The 18,371-nt window shown below is 29.9% G+C and overlaps 3 protein-coding genes and 3 long non-coding RNA genes across 13 annotated transcripts; 3 read left to right on the forward strand and 3 right to left on the reverse strand.

Moving 5' to 3' along the window:
- Positions 1 to 613: 613 nt before the first annotated feature.
- LOC100645451 (heat shock 70 kDa protein cognate 4) lies at positions 614 to 4,476 on the reverse strand. Its single transcript, XM_003397414.3, has 3 exons — positions 4,325 to 4,476; positions 3,997 to 4,212; positions 614 to 2,681 (listed from the first exon to the last, which is right to left on the reverse strand). The coding sequence occupies exons 2-3, from the start codon at positions 4,199 to 4,201 to the stop codon at positions 946 to 948; spliced, it is 1,941 nt and encodes a 646-aa protein (XP_003397462.1). The 5' UTR covers positions 4,202 to 4,212; positions 4,325 to 4,476; the 3' UTR covers positions 614 to 945.
- A 225-nt stretch (positions 4,477 to 4,701) lies between these two features.
- LOC125385640 lies at positions 4,702 to 5,996 on the forward strand. Its single transcript, XR_007225128.1, has 2 exons — positions 4,702 to 5,161; positions 5,747 to 5,996. It is a non-coding gene; the product is annotated as an uncharacterized LOC125385640 (long non-coding RNA).
- A 2,765-nt stretch (positions 5,997 to 8,761) lies between these two features.
- LOC100645330 (synaptic vesicle 2-related protein) lies at positions 8,762 to 12,036 on the forward strand. Of its 2 annotated transcripts, XM_012311556.3 has the most exons (8): positions 9,075 to 9,214; positions 9,306 to 9,345; positions 9,787 to 9,971; positions 10,061 to 10,257; positions 10,337 to 10,400; positions 10,490 to 10,615; positions 10,685 to 10,893; positions 10,964 to 12,036. In XM_012311556.3, exons 1-8 carry the CDS (start codon positions 9,212 to 9,214, stop codon positions 11,568 to 11,570), a joined length of 1,431 nt encoding a protein of 476 aa, XP_012166946.1. In that variant the 5' UTR covers positions 9,075 to 9,211; the 3' UTR covers positions 11,571 to 12,036. The 2 variants fall into 2 exon arrangements, with proteins under 2 accessions (XP_003397461.1, XP_012166946.1); XM_003397413.4 differs by lacking the exon at positions 9,306 to 9,345 and having other exon boundaries at positions 8,762 to 9,214.
- Positions 10,295 to 10,571, reverse strand: LOC125385638. Its single transcript, XR_007225126.1, has 2 exons — positions 10,430 to 10,571; positions 10,295 to 10,362 (listed from the first exon to the last, which is right to left on the reverse strand). It is a non-coding gene; the product is annotated as an uncharacterized LOC125385638 (long non-coding RNA).
- LOC100645757 (UBX domain-containing protein 6) lies at positions 11,706 to 18,266 on the reverse strand. 7 transcript variants are annotated; one of them, XM_048408626.1, is made up of 7 exons: positions 17,560 to 17,675; positions 17,273 to 17,320; positions 16,973 to 17,148; positions 14,122 to 14,268; positions 13,637 to 14,042; positions 13,264 to 13,559; positions 11,706 to 13,157 (listed from the first exon to the last, which is right to left on the reverse strand). In XM_048408626.1, the coding sequence occupies exons 3-7, from the start codon at positions 17,047 to 17,049 to the stop codon at positions 12,761 to 12,763; spliced, it is 1,323 nt and encodes a 440-aa protein (XP_048264583.1). In that variant the 5' UTR covers positions 17,050 to 17,148; positions 17,273 to 17,320; positions 17,560 to 17,675; the 3' UTR covers positions 11,706 to 12,760. The 7 variants fall into 7 exon arrangements, with proteins under 7 accessions (XP_048264583.1, XP_048264584.1, XP_012166949.1 ...); XM_048408627.1 differs by having other exon boundaries at positions 17,269 to 17,320; XM_012311559.2 differs by having other exon boundaries at positions 17,497 to 17,675.
- Positions 14,705 to 16,661, forward strand: LOC125385639. Its single transcript, XR_007225127.1, has 3 exons — positions 14,705 to 14,897; positions 14,970 to 15,565; positions 15,783 to 16,661. It is a non-coding gene; the product is annotated as an uncharacterized LOC125385639 (long non-coding RNA).
- Positions 18,267 to 18,371: the final 105 nt, after the last annotated feature.

Raw genomic sequence — 18,371 nt, forward strand, 5'->3', positions numbered from 1 at the left:
ACGTTTCTCACCGCAATAGACGAGTCAACCTATACGCTGTCCAACGCGTATTTTCCAAGCAATGCGGATTAATATTCACTATTTCAAAAACAAAGAAGTCTAAAAATTACTTAAGTGGTCAATTATATTTTGCGGTAATGATTTTGTTTAACGATTTCACATATTGTTTATACAAAACATCAAATTAAAAGTATATAACAATTATCTTTTGTAGTTTATGCAAAAAATATAGGTAAAATTAAAAATTCACAATGCATTTTAATAGTTTTTTACAGTGCGGGCTATTCGTTCGATTATAACTTTATTTAATCATAACTGATAGTGTAACTTCTTAATTTATTTTAACACCACTAAATTGGTGTATTTTATTATACACTGTACTTTATAAAAGCAGCAAAAATGGCGCAATTAATTGGGAACAATTCCAGGTAAACAATAATTGATAATAAAAAAAAAACGCGTTGCTAAGATCAAAAAGGGCAATCTTTCCATTCTGTTATGCGCGATGTACTTCACAGTGGAGATCTCCACTATTCGATTGGCTAAGTGTTAACAAACCACTGACTCTTTTAGATTCTCGCTTAAAAAAGGTAATAAATTGTAAACAATTATGTAAGTTTCAGGGATTGTTTTATATTTTCATGGTTTTTTTGAACATAGAAAATCATCACAACTGACTTTCTATTGACATTAACGGATTACAAGTACAATAAAGTTATTTTTTACGCATTGTAATCTATTGAAAATTATTTGGCTAGTTTACAAAAACAGAATAAATAAATCTAAAATAAATTTTACGATGTAGTAGAAGAGAAAACTGAAACCTAGATAAATTAATACTCAGGAACGAAAGACCGCAGCTGTGAAATTCTATGTTCTTCGAATTGATGTTATCCTCTGCATAGGAATAAATCATGGAGAAGGCAGTGGCAAGCGAGTAACAATTTAGTCGACTTCTTCGATAGTAGGACCAGATGCACCACCACCAGGGGCACCACCTCCAGCTCCTGGGAAACCTCCAGGCATTCCACCAGGCATTCCTCCAGTACCCTGATACAACTTTGTAACAATGGGATTACATATAGCCTCTAATTCTTTCTGCTTATGTTCATATTCTTCTTTATCAGCCAACTGATTGGCATCAAGCCACTTAATGATATCATTGCATTTATCCAATACAACTTGCTTGTCATTGGCGCTGATTTTATCCTTGAGTTTCTCATCTTCCACTGTGCTCTTCATGTTAAAGCAGTAAGACTCAAGACCATTCTTAGCAGCGATAGTTTCTTTCTGTTTCTCATCCTCGCTACGATATTTTTCAGCTTCATTGACCATTCTTTCAATGTCTTCTTTGCTAAGACGACCTTTGTCATTGGTAATGGTAATTTTGTTCTCTTTCCCAGTAGATTTATCCACTGCAGAGACATTCAGAATACCATTGGCATCAATGTCAAATGTGACTTCAATCTGAGGAACTCCTCGAGGGGCTGGTGGAATACCACTGAGCTCAAATTTACCTAATAAGTTGTTATCCTTTGTCATAGCACGTTCACCTTCATAAACTTGAATCAATACTCCTGGTTGATTATCAGCATATGTAGTGAAGGTTTGAGTCTGTTTTGTTGGAATAGTAGTATTTCTCTTGATAAGAGCAGTCATAACACCACCAGCAGTTTCAATACCAAGAGACAAAGGTGTTACATCAAGAAGCAGTAGATCTTGTACTTCTTCAGACTTGTCACCATGTAGAATAGCAGCTTGTACAGCAGCTCCATAAGCTACAGCTTCATCAGGGTTGATAGACTTGTTCAATTCCTTCCCATTAAAGAAGTCCTGCAGTAACTTTTGGATCTTAGGAATACGCGTGGATCCACCAACTAAAACGATATCGTGAATCTGAGCTTTATCCATTTTGGCATCGCGCAACGATTTTTCCACTGGCTCGAGTGTTCCTCTAAAGAGATCAGCACAAAGCTCTTCGAATCGAGCTCTGGTGATTGAGGTATAAAAGTCAATTCCCTCATAGAGCGAATCAATTTCGATACTAGCTTGAGTAGACGAAGACAAAGTGCGTTTCGCACGTTCGCAAGCTGTTCTCAAACGACGAAGGGCGCGTTTATTTGCAGTCAGATCTTTCTTGTATTTGCGTTTGAATTCTTGGACAAAGTGATTGACCATACGATTGTCGAAATCTTCGCCGCCAAGATGAGTGTCTCCTGCTGTTGACTTGACCTCAAAAATGCCATCTTCGATGGTCAAAATTGAGACATCAAAGGTGCCACCACCAAGGTCAAAGATTAGGACGTTGCGCTCGGTGGTAGTTTTTTTATCCAAGCCGTAAGCAATGGCGGCAGCGGTGGGTTCGTTGATGATACGTAAGACATTCAAACCCGAAATGGTGCCAGCGTCCTTGGTTGCCTGACGCTGCGAGTCGTTGAAGTAAGCAGGTACAGTGATCACGGCATTGCTGACACTCTTGCCAAGGTATGCTTCAGCAGTTTCTTTCATCTTTACCAGGACCATTGAACTCACTTCTTCAGGGAAGAAAGTCTTCGTCTCTCCTTTGTAATATACTTGAATTTTGGGTTTGCCACCATCATTTACAACAGTGAAGGGCCAATGTTTCATATCAGCCTGGACAGTGGGATCCTCGAAACGGCGGCCTATGAGACGCTTGGCATCTGAAAATAAGTAGAAAATTAAATACTTTTTTATCCTTTGTATTCTCAATGTAATATAATATATTAAATTGAATATAAAATTTGACTATAATTTCAATGTCGTTTAACATTTTTAACGTAATAAGCATTTTTGCTATTTTTTATTATATTAACAATGCGAGAACAGATTCACGTCTTACATATTTCATGCGGTATCTCATAAAAATACTAACTACTGTTAAATGGAACAGTAAAAAAGGTAATGGATGCTATAAACAATATTATGAATGTTTTTACATTACATGCTTAAATAATACGAAACTGTTTCCAGTATATTAGGTACAATATTAGTCGCTTTAAATCTTTTCAATCGATCCAAAAACAAGCGAAAATTCGTATTATATATGCTCGTCTATATATAGGCTATATGCTTGTCAAAGCAGCCGGTCCCCAATGTTATTTTTAAGACTTTTACAAAATAAAAAAATCACCTTTTATGTGAAAAATTTTTATTGAAATAATTTATTACTTTAATAAAATAAATGAAAGATCTTGTAACATATTTCGAATTTCTAATTCAATAAAAGTATCATATTTATTAAACAATAATCCGAAACAAAGGTAACGTAATGGCGACCACTAACCGTTATGCCTGTACATCTTTGCATCTGCGCGTGCGTACATAACGCATATCCATTACATATTATAGATCGAGCTTCTCATCGTCTACCATATTAAAAATTCTCCACGCAAATTTACAAAATTTCAAAGTAGTGCTATTTTATCATTAATTAAAACGAACAATCCATTGTCATTTTACAACCATTCCCATTATGTTACTACAATAATAATTCAAATACTCAAAAAAATGTTGGAAATCAATTCATAAAAATTAAGATATTAATTAATATCGTTAAAAACTAGCTTAAAATTAATTCAGAAACTGTAGTAAAAAGAAATACATCTTGAATAATGTTAAAAAAGAATCTTATCTATATAATATGGAAATTTTCATTAGTATTAATTTTATACAATTTTTATTCGAAATAATCTCTAAATGTTTCATAATACTTAATTACAAGATGTATAAATTAGTTTTGTATTTTTACACACGGACTAACAAATCTATTTCAATTCCAATGGATATAAATAATTTGAAGATGTTTATCAGATAATGGAATTTTACAAAAATGCATTCAAGAATTCAAAAAATGATTTGTATTTCAAAAAATGCAGAAACATATGCGGAACAAATTTTTCACAGTATGTAAAAGGGAAGATTTATGACTTTATCCATGAGACGTAATATGAAAAATATTTGATAAAATAGACTTACCAAAGATGGTGTTGTTGGGGTTCATGGCTACTTGGTTTTTGGCAGCATCACCAATTAACCGTTCAGTTTCGGTGAATGCAACATAGCTAGGTGTTGTACGATTTCCTTGATCATTGGCGATGATTTCCACCTTCCCGTGCTGGAATACACCAACGCAGGAGTAAGTGGTGCCGAGATCAATACCAACTGCAGGTGCTTTGGCCATCTTTGCTTTTTCTGTACAAAATATAAATGGAAATTAAATTTATGGACAAAACGTTGAAATGATTTTCAAATTAGATTAATGTCAAATATCGTAGAAACAAATACGGATACAGTGGGTACACACATCTTTCTTCTTTACTCGCTTGTAAAAATTCGCTTCGTAGGACAGTGAAGAGATTCTCCGTTTGACGATTCGCAACGTGAGTGAAGAGTCCGTGTCCGCATTTCGGTTTATATTACTTCCCCAGAGGACGCTTCTGGAATGTTCTTCCTATTCAAGCACCTTCTATCAACCAATCAGAAGTTAGATTCTGTTAGACTTGCGTCATTACTGGATACGCGCCACGAACTACGTATATCAATGGTGGAATTTTATGTGGTTATTGATTGATTCGAAAGAAATTTACGAAACACAAAAATTATTTTAATTTCTTGTAACTATTTTTTAAACGATCAAAGTATAAATGAAATAATTTTTTAAATAATCTCCAGCTGAAACGACAGATAATACGGAAATAGAGTACAAGGAAGTTGGAAAAAATTTAGTAACTAGTTCTAGAAAGTGTATAGTTACACACACAAGTATATGTGAAGTTTATATCCATGCATGGTTGTGGTTTGCTTTGTTTTAGGATTCCTTAATTTCTGTGACAATTGTATAACCTTTATAGATTATGTGTTCACTTTATGATCGTGTCACTTTGACATATGTATGAAAATTAAGCTGATATTACAGATAATGAACATTATATTACATTATATTACATACAATTTAAATACAATGCGTATTCACTTTGTACAGTAACAGATATATCTAATATTATTATTTATAGAATATATATGTATGTATGTACGTACATACATATTGTACATATGTCAACGTTAAAAGACGTCAATTTCAATGAATCATAATGCTGCATCATCACAATGACATAATAACAATGAATTTGATAGAAAAATCGTAAGAAATATACATATATTCTATCATATATTCGTTCTTAAATTAAAATAAAATTATGCTACATTATAAATTTAAATTCATTGTCAAATTAATATTAGCCATTAATTAATGATTAATATAGCATAAAATCGGACAAATAGACTATTCTAGAATTTTATATCTATTACATTATTATATTTCCTTGCTGTCACATCGATATATTGATTCAATATAACAAAACTATTTTTCGATTTCCATTTATGTATATACTTGAAAATCTGTATTATATGTATAATGAACATGTAACACATACACATTCTTATACCAATTGTGACGCATGAACAATGTATCTGCTTATGAGTTTGTATATATAAATATATATGTATGCATATAAACATCATAAGCTTTAAATAACCATGAAAATATCACAAGGTTATATTAAAAAGAAAGTCATTTATATTTCACAACTTATTTTTATTTATTTGAAAATTACTCATATTTTGACTAAATAATAAATTTTTTAAACAAATTGACATATTAAATTTATTATATTTCATGGTAATAAAAGCAGTAAATTATGTATTCATAACGTATAATTTTTTACAGCTCACATTTGGCTTCTGAGAATACACGTAAATGATAATAATAAAGATAATAAAAAAGAATATGGAATAGTTTACGGTACTTTATAAGCTTTTAGATTTCCTGTACTAAGTATTATTTTATTTAAGAGAGATATATGTATATCATAAACCATGTATAAACATATGAAAAGAGAATGTAGAATGTTAGAACTGTAGAATGTTAAAAACTTGTTCATCGATATCAATAAAGCTGAACATATTTATTCTTTTAATCATAATAATTATTCGATAAAAGCGATATTCTCATTTTATTCTTATTTTCTGAGGTATCGTTTGAATTATATAATTTGTAGAATTTTCTTGAAACTTTTCTTGGAAACGAACGCAGCCCATGTGACAAAGCACAGTGCATGCAATCAATGACGATAAGCATTGCGGTAGAGTTCGCGAATTGTAGAATCTTCCAGTACGTTCCCGCGTAGTCATGCTATATATACTCGTCCAATATGCTATATAGTTGTTACTGTACGTTAATATATGTGTGTTATTTGATCGAGACATTTTCAAATGTACACTTTATTGCTTATTAAAGCCATTTTTACAAAAGTATACTTTTTGATATATGTTTTATATCAATGTGAATCACACTTAAAGTAATCTTGTATCTGTACTTAATCGATCGAAGCCTCACCTTTTTAGTTATAGAATGTTCTAGCTAACTTTTACAAGAACCGAGAAAAGGTTAATTTATACGATATTAATTTATATTATGAATGAATTTACATATATGTCGGAGATGGAAGGGCATTGGAGCCTTCCCTTTGGAACTTTGGGAAAATCCCCTAATACTGTAATTTAGATTCTACCATAGCCGTAATTAAGCAATTACCGTCATTCAATTCGACTGTATTTGTTCGAGATTTATGATAATGAGCTTAGGCTCGAGGCGACAACCAGTTGCCGAACGTAGCCGCGGTCAAGGGATGAACGTTTTGTCTAACAAAGTTATGGAGAAATTCTATACCTCTCCTTAAAAGAAATAGTTGTAGAATTAATAGAAATCTATTTTTTCCACGAACGACGCTTCCCGCTAGCAACTTTCCCTCAAGGACGGCTAGCATCTTTCTCTAACCACCAACATGGAAATTGATCAATTAACAGTAACGTCAATTTCCCTCACCCTCCAAATGAAGACTTTTCTCCACGAATCTGATGACCTCGTGCCCTTAGACACACCCATCACAGTTTTCCTTGACAGCGTCACCGTGACGGAGAGACACTCTCTCGTACGATCTCATCAATGATTGAAGTATCGTCCTCACACGCAGTGATTACTCCACGTTCTAAGATTGAGTACAACTTAGACGTTGACGCAAAGTAAAGTTCGCTATCTCGTTGACCGCGGATTCGTTATCGAACCTAGGATCATTATCATTAGCTTCTCGAGTATCTAATTATCGCGATTCCTTGTCAAATTCTGTAATAATCATATTTGTACTAGTAAATATCTCCTCTATTGCATAACGACAACGTCTAATCCAAATGAGGATTCGTTTCACGCCCCTAACCTTAACCCTAATCTTAACTATAACCCGACATATATATTATGAATGAATTCAATAGAAAGATTAATAACAATAAGAATTGTTACATTATAGTAAATAACATTGGTTTCGATATATTAATAGAATTAATGAAATCCCATAATTTTAATCCCATTAATTTTATTTAATCCATTTTAATTTATTGCATAAGAAGAAGGATAGTAAAAATTTACAAAAAAGAGTATATTGAATTATCTATCTCGTTCATTCAACATACTTATATATGTAAATATGTACATACATATACGTATGTATGTACCTTCTTTTCATGAACGATAATCATCGCACTACGTCATCAAACTGTAACGGCAAACTGCGTTATTATCTATGATATAATTTGCGTCTTTTTTTCTTTTTTCCCCTTTAGTAAAACTAATTATATAAGTATTTAAAATTTTTAAAATTTTCTTTAGTAATTCATAAAATTAATTTATATATCAAAAAATATTTTTTCAAATTCATAATGAAGATTATTTTATTAAATAACGTATATTATGTATTTTGTTATAGACTACTGTAGATTATTGGAGAAACTAGAAATGAGGTTGGATCTTGATTGTTCATTACCATACATAGACATAACATGAATCCTTTCATAACTTAATACGTTGTAGCGTTTATAATCGTAAAATCTCATTATCAGCAAATCTCATCATATTAGAAGATTATCGTTTATGGTATAGTCGTAATAAAGCTTTCAAAAGTTTAACAAAGGAAAGGAGAGGCGACAAACGACACTGATAGGCACGGTTGTATATACAGATTTGGAAACTCTCGTAGTGGGAGTAAGGCTCGTGATATTATTAGATGCTTTAAAAATCGACCGATAGCCATAGCACTACAATCGATTTATTAAACTTTTACAGCTTTTGCATTTAAGGCCATCTTTCGGTAAAAACAATAACTATATACACTGAAGATAAAAAATATGAACTAATTTACTTTTCATAACGTTTCACAATTTATTTAAACTAAATACATAGTATATTAAACTATATATATGATATTTTATGTGATACTGCTTTTTTGTGATTATATGAATAAATGTGACATACAATACTTTTTCATATCCTACCACCATTATTTTATTGAGATTTATCAATGATGGCACCATCATCTGTATCCACATTACTTATTATTCTGTCATATTGTACATATTTCAATTATTCTAATTTGTTATCAACGTAATTCTTTTTATAAATAATCAATTAGAGACAAGAGTTCGAAGAATTCAGGTCTGCTGTGCAGATTGGGAAATTTTATCTAAGTTTATTACAAAATTTGGATTTCGTGTTAAAATATTTAATTAAATAAGTCAAATTTCTTTAATGTAAAAATATTTATTTTATTGAATTGAACATGTTTTTTAGTTATTTGAAATAAGTTGCAAGATTCCCACGAATTTAACAAATTGATCCTTGCGCTACAATCAACGACCGATTTGCAAAGCACACCTCTCCATATTAAGAGCCTTGTCCCCACTATGGGAGTTTTCAGACTTATATATATACAATGAGAGAGGAAATTTTCTCTCTGGTACAATGTACGCGATATATGACCGTAGCGTATACTGTATATGACTGTTTAATTAGTGTAATTGACAGATTGTCAAATCTAATCTCATCTTTAAGGAAATATTAATGAAGTAATCTGTAAATCAATTAATCGTACTAGTGACAGTTAAATATTTGATTATTTTGTATATGATATACAAACGATCATGTCTAATGCATCACAAATGTCTAACGAACCTTATCGTGAATTAGGAGAATTACGTGGTTCAGAATTGAATGTTAATTCAGGAAATGTGTCAAGATGTAGTAGAAATTTTGGAAATTGTATTGAACGCTCTTTGGAACTTTCTTCTGTAGTAGTTATTCCAGATGGTAAAGTATTTTTTTAAGAATATCTATATCGTAACATGTGTAAATTATTATAATGTATCTTTACAATATTACTGACAATTTTTATGTACAGGATAATCTGCTTAAACTTATCTATAAAGGAGCGGGTGACTGTAAGTTATGTAAATATCTTATTATGCATGGAAAATATAACATCAGATTTTTTAAAATGGGATTGCTTTCCTTTGCATGGGTCTTGAGATGATTCAGTTTCTTCTTGGGTATGAATAAAATGTTACTAACAATTTATATTAATAAAGTATGTGATACATACTTTTTTATAACATAACTCTAATTAACAAGTTGATTTTTTAAATCTTCTACATGTATTAAGCCTATATATGTTATAACATGAAATATTTTATACATATATATATATATATATATTGTATGTAAATATTATATGCAGTATTTTTTTTTAATTTGAATAAGTAAATAATTAAACATGTAATACATAGTATTATATACAATAACTACTGACAATTTATTTCTGAAGTGATTTGTTTTATTGAAATTTAACATTTCTCTTAATATTGTGAAATTTTCATTGGCAGATACATTTACTGTTGTTCAAGCTATCAATGCATTAGGATTTGGAAAGTTTCAAGTTAAATTATCTTTATTTACCGGTCTCTGTTGGATGGTAGATAGTATGGAAATAACAATATTAAGCATTTTAAGTCCATCCTTACATTGTGATTGGGGTATAACTAGATATCAACAAGCTTTAACAACCACGGTATAATAGAACATTGTTCAATAATATAGTCATATGTAATAAAATTTTTCCAATGATTTTTATCTAATATATTATTGCATTTATTTCAGGTTGTTTTCCTTGGTATGATGTTAAGTTCTACGTTTTGGAGTAATTTAAGTGATAGATATGGTAGTAAACAATCTTTAACTTTATGTGCAATATTGCTACTTTATTATGCTCTTTTAAGTGCTTTTGCACCAAATTTTCTGTGGATTTTATTACTTAGGGGATTAGTTGGTTTTGCTATTGGTTGTGTACCACAATCGTAAGTATTTGGTAAGTCCTATAAATAAAAGTATCAATGTTCTTAGAGCAGATGTGAATAACATCATTTATTATTTCAGAGTAACATTGTATGCAGAATTTCTTCCTGCAAAACAAAGAGCAAAATGTGTCATTTTGTTAGATGTAAGTCCTATACACTCAGTTATACTCACTTATAAATAAATTTGATGTAAACATTTACATTGCTCATATGAAATAATTATTTTTCATAGTGTTTTTGGGCCCTTGGAGCCTGTTTTGAAGTGGCAATAGCATTGGTAATAATGCCAACTTTTGGTTGGAGATGGCTTCTCATTTTATCAACAATACCACTTCTTGTATTTGCTATTATTACTCCAGTAAATATTAGAAATCAAGCATTTATAACAAGTATTAAATGACATTTTTTACCTGATACTTTTTCTTAGTGGTTACCAGAGTCTACAGTATTTGATATAACAAGCGGAAGAATGGATAAAGCTGTTTCAACTTTAGAACGAGTAGCAAGAGAAAATAAAAAACCTTTACCTCCAGGAAGATTAGTTATGGATCGCTTTTATCAAATTAATCATGGCAAATTGAAAGATGTATTAAGCAAGGAAATGTGTAGGACATCTACTTTGCTTTGGCTTGTATGGTAAATACTACATATGGTAAATATTATATCTTGATACATTGTATAAATAATGGTAATGGCATTATTTTAGGATGAGTACAGCATTTTGTTATTATGGTGTTGTATTAATGACTACAGAATTATTTCATACATCATCTGAACAATGTAGTTTGTGGGAAAACAAAAAGGAAGATACTTGTCAATTAGATTGTCGTTTAGAAAGGAGTGATTACATCGATCTTCTTTGGACAACGTTAGCTGAATTTCCAGGAATTTTTTCCACTATTTTTGCGATTGAAAAAATTGGTAGAAGAAAGACAATGGCCTTCCAATTAATAATGTTTGCTATGTTAATCTGTTTCTTAGGTAGAGCTTGTCTATTAAACAGAGCAGCATTAACACTAGCAATTTTTCTAGCGAGAGGTTTAATTGCCGGTGTGTTTCAAGCTGCATATGTGTACACTCCAGAAGTGTATCCGAGTCATCTACGTAGTATCGGTGTTAGTACTTGTAGTGCAATGGCTAGAATTGGTGCAATGGTTACACCATATATAGCACAAGTATTTCTTCAATGGTCTATTACTGGAGCAATGGCAATTTATGCCGCAACAGCATTATGTGCTGCAATAGCTACTCTTGCTTTACCTGTTGAAACGAAAAATCATACATCTAATGACACAACTCAAGAGACGCGATAAAGTTTCAACTTTTTTTCATTTTTCTTTTTTTTACTACTGAAATATTTAAAGGGGGAAAATATATTTTCATCAACATTACAACATTCTGTCATAGTTGTTAAATTAACAGTTTTCCATTGATGAAAAACAAATTCGTTTCTATTTATTGGATATTCTTTTATTTTGTTTTTACAACTGTTATAATTACATATATGCATAATTAGTATTACTTTTTGTTCCTGACTAATTTTGTTTTATAAATTACTTGAATGAATAGGATACACTATACATCATAAGTTATTTAACATATGTGTATTTACTTTTCTGTAACATTTTAGACAATGATAGTAAGTTTTAAACATATAAGAAATATACAAAGACTGATATATAAAATATTAAATATTAATATATAACAGAAGTGCCAAAATGCACAAACGTGCAGGATTAATGTACACAAAATAAACCATAACTTTTGTTATCTGTTTTAGTATTACAACAATAACATAATTTATTTTCATAAATAACAAGGCATGTAAAGCTACAATACATATATTTCTATAAAAAAAAGCACATTATTTCTATTCCATAATTTAAAATTGAAAATACAAAATTGTACCAAATTAATAAATTTATCACAATTTTACTAAGTACGAAATTTCTTTATAGTGTACCCAAATAAAATGTAATATATTTACAAATGCTGGAAGAATCCTAATAAATTGTAGAATCTTGTACATTTTTTATGCAATTAATTCTTAATATATAGATCTCCATATAATGTAGTAAGCAAATTTCGAACTTTCAGATTTCAATTGAAATTATCAATAGCATTCATTAACATTTATTAATTTTAGAAAATTAATAATATACACTATTATCTGTAAAGCTTTTTTTGGTGAAAATGATTTTACATAATATCCTTTTATCATTTAAAAAATGATACTTAAAATTAATAACCATATAAATTTTACTTACAAATATTGAAAAAATATAATAGAAAAGGAAATATGAAACATTTACCTTTCTTTCATCTGCATTATACAGGACTCTATTCTCATTGTATGAACTATTAAAATTTGGAATGAATATTTGCATTACAGCCGCCTTTTATCGTTTCTATCATATTAAAAGAAGTAAGCCGCATAATGATACTTATATTTATCTTTTTCAGTATTTATAATTACAATTTGTAAAGATTAGATAATATAAATTTAAGCAGGTTGTATGATAGAAAGTAACTCTTCCTTTAAGTATCCTTCAGATTCGTCGTGGCTCATTTCTTCTGATTTACTTTTCCAGGAAAACATCAATATTACAGCAGGGAATAATTCTAATTCAAGTAATGTTTTATCAAAAGAATCTTCACTAAATGTTGTTTGAGGAAGCTTTTTTAAGCTGAAAGGCTTGTCGTTATTTATCAAATTCTCACTAACAAAATTAACAACATTTTGAAATTTTTCATGTATAGAAAATGTTCCTTGTAAAATAAGATTATCTGGAAATTTTATACGGATCAATGAAAATTTATATTTTCTAAGTCTCTGTTTTTCGTCTCTTTCTCTCATGGCTTTTGTTTTTAACATCTGATCTCTCTCAACTGCTTCAGTTCTATTAACATTGATAAAGAAAAATGTTTAACATAATTTATTTAATGAAGTCTTATATTATATTTAATCTGTATGTATTAATGCATACAGTACGTATATATAATTACCGAAGTTGTTGTTCTTTCTCTATATCGTCAGCAGTTAAATTGAAAAAGCCCGATGGCAATTCAGTTTTCTTGTTTGCTTGCATAGGTAACAATACTTGAAGATTTCTGTCTAGTTCCAGTGGAATGGGCTGTGCAACTTTTAATGCTTCCAATAACATGGTAATGTTTTCAATATCACAATTATCTGCATTACGAATTAAGAAATCATCTTCTTTATCATTATTCAATAACTTCTTCTGATGAAAACCAGCAGCATTTAAAAACTCTAATGCACCTTCAATCGGGGCCACTTTGTCCTTTAAAATATTGATAAAAAGTTTATATAAATTATTTTCTCCTTAAATAAATCTATTTAAAGAAACAAGAGTATTACTTGAAATATTCTATTCTGCATCCTAATCTTCTGATACTTTTCTTCCTCTGGATTATTTATAATATTTTCTAGATATTTTCCAAGTGTTTCAACACAAGCATTAATTCTATTCTTTTTACTATTGCAATTTTGTATAATTAAACATGATATTAAACCCTTATCTTCTCCTTTCAATTGTTCATATAAAAATTCTTTTATTTTTACATTCCATTCATCTTGTGATAATATTTCATCAGATAAATATGGACAACGATAGTATATATTAGTAACAGCTAACAAAGAATTATCCTTAACTGCATTTTCAGCTTTTTCTTCTGATTGCACATAATCTTTCTCTACATTTTGTTGTGCTCTTCTTTTTTGTTCTAATTCTCGTTTCACTTGTGCTTTAATAGTTGCATATGATCTATAAATAATATATTATTAAATATGTTATTATATTTAAAATTATAAATAAAAGCTATTATTTTTTATGAAAAACATACGTGTTAAATCTTTTTATGTTAGATTCTTTTGCTTCCAGTCTTGCCAAAGCTGCTTGACCAGCTACTTTAGCTTCTTCTGTAGGTTCCACTCTTTTTCTTGGCTCTACTACAGAAGTAGATCCATCATTGCTAGTTGATTCTGTCAATCTACATAAAATAATTTTGCGTTACAAAAGATATAACATACTAATGATAATTAGCTTAGTATTGAAATATATACGAAATTTAAAACGTAAGATTCACTAGTATTTCAAATGATAATTAACACTAGGTTTACAGGCGTTTCGTATATACCTATCTCTACGAGGACCCGTCAAATTGATGGGTAAACGAAAATACGCATTTTTCTTTAAAAAATCGATTTATTCAAATTAAGTCTGAAAGGAACAATATTAGGCTTCGCGTTTAAATAAATTATTAATAAATAAAGTCTTTTTTTTAAATTATCATTACAAAAATAACAATAACATTAACACCAGGTTTACGGGACCCGCCAATTTGACGGATTTCGAACTTCGAAATGAAATATTTCAAAAACCATAGCATTAATTTTAATCATTTTGCATCGTAAATTAATCATTTCATCTAAAGAATTTATGTACAAAATTATTTTTTCCTAGGCTTTCTAATTTTTGAAATCTGTATGTAGTATATCTATCTCTACGAGACCCGTTAAATTGACGGCTTAGCTGATTTCATAAACAATCCATTTATCAAAGACAGTGAGCAAAAGTTTCAGTTATTGTAGACATTTCCCATTATTGTCTCCATTTATTGTAAGTATTTACAATAGGATAATTGAATTTGGGCACAGTATTTTCTTATTTAGAACAATCCCCCTTTTCTAGCAATCATGAGTAAATCCAAGAGATATAATAAGATATTGAACAAAATTGTCAACATCAATGAAGATTGTTCTGACAGTGAAAGCTCTGAATACCTTGAAAGTGGAGAGATAGAAGGATCTTCGGATAGTGAAAAGGAACACTTCTTGAAAGTGTGTCGTAACAAGAAAAGCATGCATATTCTTTTTAGTTCTGATTCCGAGGATGGAAGGACGAGCATTCCAAGCATATCCCAAAATGTAATAAGTGAAATTGAAATTGCAATTGACGTGACACAGTGCATAAAACTGAAAGCAGGCGGATCTAGGGGTATAAATATATACGCGAAATATTATGTCGGTTTATGTAACTAGTACTTTCGAATTGATAATTGACAGATACATAATGGAACACATAAACGATTGCACTGAAATGCGAGTTCATTCGCATCGAGTTTTGAAAAAAGACTGGACAATCACAGTTGCTGAGTTGCGTAGTTTTCTAGGAATTCTATATACCCGAGGCGCATATGAAGCGAGGTCATTGAAAGCCTCCGAAAGATTACAAATAGATAAATTTGCGCTGATATCCGAAATATGGAACAGATTTATAAGTATTAGGTTATCCCATAAGTTCGTTCCGTTTTTCGAGTGGTTATATATGTTAAGATTGTTTACATACCTTTCAGTTTCATAAAAAAATGTAATCCCCCTCTCGTTGTACAACTTCTTCCCATTTTTCAAGTGCATTGGTCCCTTATCGCCGTATGTTTATAAATCGACACATGAAATGTATACACAAAAGTCAGCACGAACTTATGGGATGACCTAATAATAGCCAGGCTTGTTACAAGCCATATGAAAATATCTCAATAGATGAACAATTATTTCCAACGAAAGCTCGATGCAGGTTTACGCAGTATATACCAAATAAGCCTCATAAATTTGGCATTAAGTTTTGGTTAGCAGTTGACATCCAAACAAAATATATTTTGAATGGTTTCCCTTATATGGGCAAAGATGAAACTTGATGCTCAAGAGAAAAAAGGACAGGATGATATTGTTTTCCTCAAATTTATATAAATCAGAAAACTGCACACTTACTGTGTATAAAAGTAAACCTAAAGTAAAAGTCCTCCTTCTAAGCACCAAACATACAGGTGTACAAATAGAAGATAATTATAAACGTGTTCCAGAAACATTGCTTTTTACAATAAAACAAAGTATGGTGTTGACCAAATGGCATGCAAATATAGTGTGAAAGCAAAGAGGGTTCCGATGACCCCTTCAAGTCTTTTTCAATATTTTGGATTTGGCAGTGATAAACGCGTGGATACTATATAAAGAATGTACCAGATCGAAAATATCCAGAAAGGAATTCATTTTTTGTTTAGCCGAGGAATTAGCTGGAGAAAACAAAGAGAACATTTGCCAAAGATCAGACACTTCATTTCTGTCAGCTTCAACGTCAGAAGTGTGAAAAGGTTACCAAGTGGGTTATTGCAAAAAAAAATAGAAGTAATAATTATTGTATACATCGCAAAAAGATCGTATGCAGAAAATGCACAAACAACATTCAGTATATTTGCAAAAAATGTGCTCAATAGATATGATTACCCCGTACCGTTAATGTTATTGTTATTTTTTTAGTGATAATTTAAAAAAAATGTTTCATTTATTAATAATTTATTTAAACGTGAAGCCTAATATTGTTCCTTTCAGACTTAATTTGAATAAATCGATTTTTTAATGAAAAATGCGTATTTTCGTTTACCCGTCAATTTGACGGATCCCGTAGAGATAGGTATACTACATACAGATTTCAAAAATTAGAAAGTCTAGGAAAAAATAATTTTGTGTATAAAATTGGTGGTAAAATTGGTGGTTTTTTGAGATATTTCATTTCAAAGTTCGAAATCCGTCAAATTCGCGGGTCCCGTAAACCTAGTGTTAAAAAAACTACTGAAAATTTCTATCTTCTATGTTAAAATCAAATAGTTAATTAAAATGTATTATGATAAACATTACTTGTGTCCTTTTCCGGCATTCATAAATTTTGCATCCAATTTTGCCTTGAGAAAAAGTGATTTAATTTTTTCTGTCATAATTGTTATTTGGTCTGATATTACAAAAGGTTGTAAACAGCAGATCAATTGTGTAACTCAAATTTTCTACTCAAAACAATTCTGTTGGATTCATTTAACCTAGAAAAAAGAGAAAAATTCTATATATATTTATTAATAATGTATTAATATATATATGTACAAAAATAATTTCACTTCGCTTACAATTATTTTATATTTGGTAAAATAATTTATACTTACTAACCAACAAATTATTCACCAGATGAACTGTCAAAATCTTTTGATATAGAGTCTGTGTTAACAACAATATTTTTCATTAGAATTAAGATAAGAATTTTTTAAATTTTCAATTTTTAGACATGATAACTTTTATATATGTACTATAAATTAACAATAAATAATTTTCTAATCATTTAATACCATTTGTTTATTACATATACTGAATATTATAAAATATTTCTTTTTTACCTCTTTTAACCTTGATCTTCAACAAAAATAAAAGAATTTTTACTTAATCTTGCAATGGCATACCATTGTCTTCCATAACCCCAGTTTTTTTTTTGCAATTATATTGATTTTTATTAATGGAAGAGAAAACAATCGCAAATATAAAACTCCTTTAACTTCTTTTTGAACATTTAATTTTATAAACCTAAAAGCAATATCTGTGAATATCTCAATAAATTTTTTACACTGTCTCTTTTATAAAAGCTTTTGTGATTTAAATGCACAAAAATCATATTGAACTTAAAAGACCTCAATGTTTTATTTGGTAATCATAAAAAGTGTGCTATTGCAAGATGAAAGTAAAGTAAAACCAGTAAAATTAATGACAAAAATTTATACTTAGCAATATGCTTTTATTATTACGTGATTAAAAGCAACAGGAAGAACGGATATACAATTAGATACTAAGTATATTGCGTAGTCATCAAAAAATATGTTCCGAGAATTATCTATTTACTATTAAAATATGTTTAAAATATTACATATGTATTATTAAAACATGTTCTAAGAATGATATATTTACTATTAATACATATATACAATTTGTTCTACACAATAGCGTGAATACGTATATGTATCAAAACGAAAATATGATTTTCTTACTTGCTTCCATAAATTGTTCGGAAATTCTTGGACCGTAAATATACCAAACGATGAAAATAAGGGCCACGGTACTAACAAATGTAAACAAGAAGATTTTCAACAACTGCAACTGAAAATCGTCAAATGCTATCAAATCAATAAATTCGTGAAAAAGATCGGAAAATTTTTGTTGAAGTTCATTGCTGATTATGCTCTTGATCGGGTGAAATATTAACTCAAACGTTGTTGAGCCC

Source organism: Bombus terrestris, chromosome 9 (assembly GCF_910591885.1).
Source record: "Bombus terrestris chromosome 9, iyBomTerr1.2, whole genome shotgun sequence".
Taxonomy (NCBI): Eukaryota; Metazoa; Arthropoda; class Insecta; order Hymenoptera; family Apidae; genus Bombus; species Bombus terrestris.

Bases quoted from the DNA above. Each gene is read 5' to 3' on its own strand.
- LOC100645451 (XM_003397414.3), bottom strand. From the start codon at position 4,201: ATGGCCAAAGCACCTGCAGTTGGTATTGATCTCGGCACCACTTACTCC. The intron at 2,682-3,996 runs GTAAGTCTATTT...ACTTATTTTCAG, and splicing joins CCCCAACAACACCATCTTTG to ATGCCAAGCGTCTCATAGGC.
- LOC100645330 (XM_003397413.4), top strand. From the start codon at position 9,049: ATGTCTAATGCATCACAAATGTCTAACGAACCTTATCGTGAATTAGGA. The intron at 9,215-9,786 runs GTAAAGTATTTT...TTTCATTGGCAG, and splicing joins TGTAGTAGTTATTCCAGATG to ATACATTTACTGTTGTTCAA. The intron at 10,401-10,489 runs GTAAGTCCTATA...TATTTTTCATAG, and splicing joins AATGTGTCATTTTGTTAGAT to TGTTTTTGGGCCCTTGGAGC.
- LOC100645757 (XM_048408623.1), bottom strand. From the start codon at position 15,249: ATGCACTGTGTCACGTCAATTGCAATTTCAATTTCACTTATTACATTT. The intron at 13,560-13,636 runs GTAATACTCTTG...AATATTTTAAAG, and splicing joins TGCAGAATAGAATATTTCAA to GACAAAGTGGCCCCGATTGA. The intron at 13,158-13,263 runs GTAATTATATAT...CAATGTTAATAG, and splicing joins GAGAAAGAACAACAACTTCG to AACTGAAGCAGTTGAGAGAG.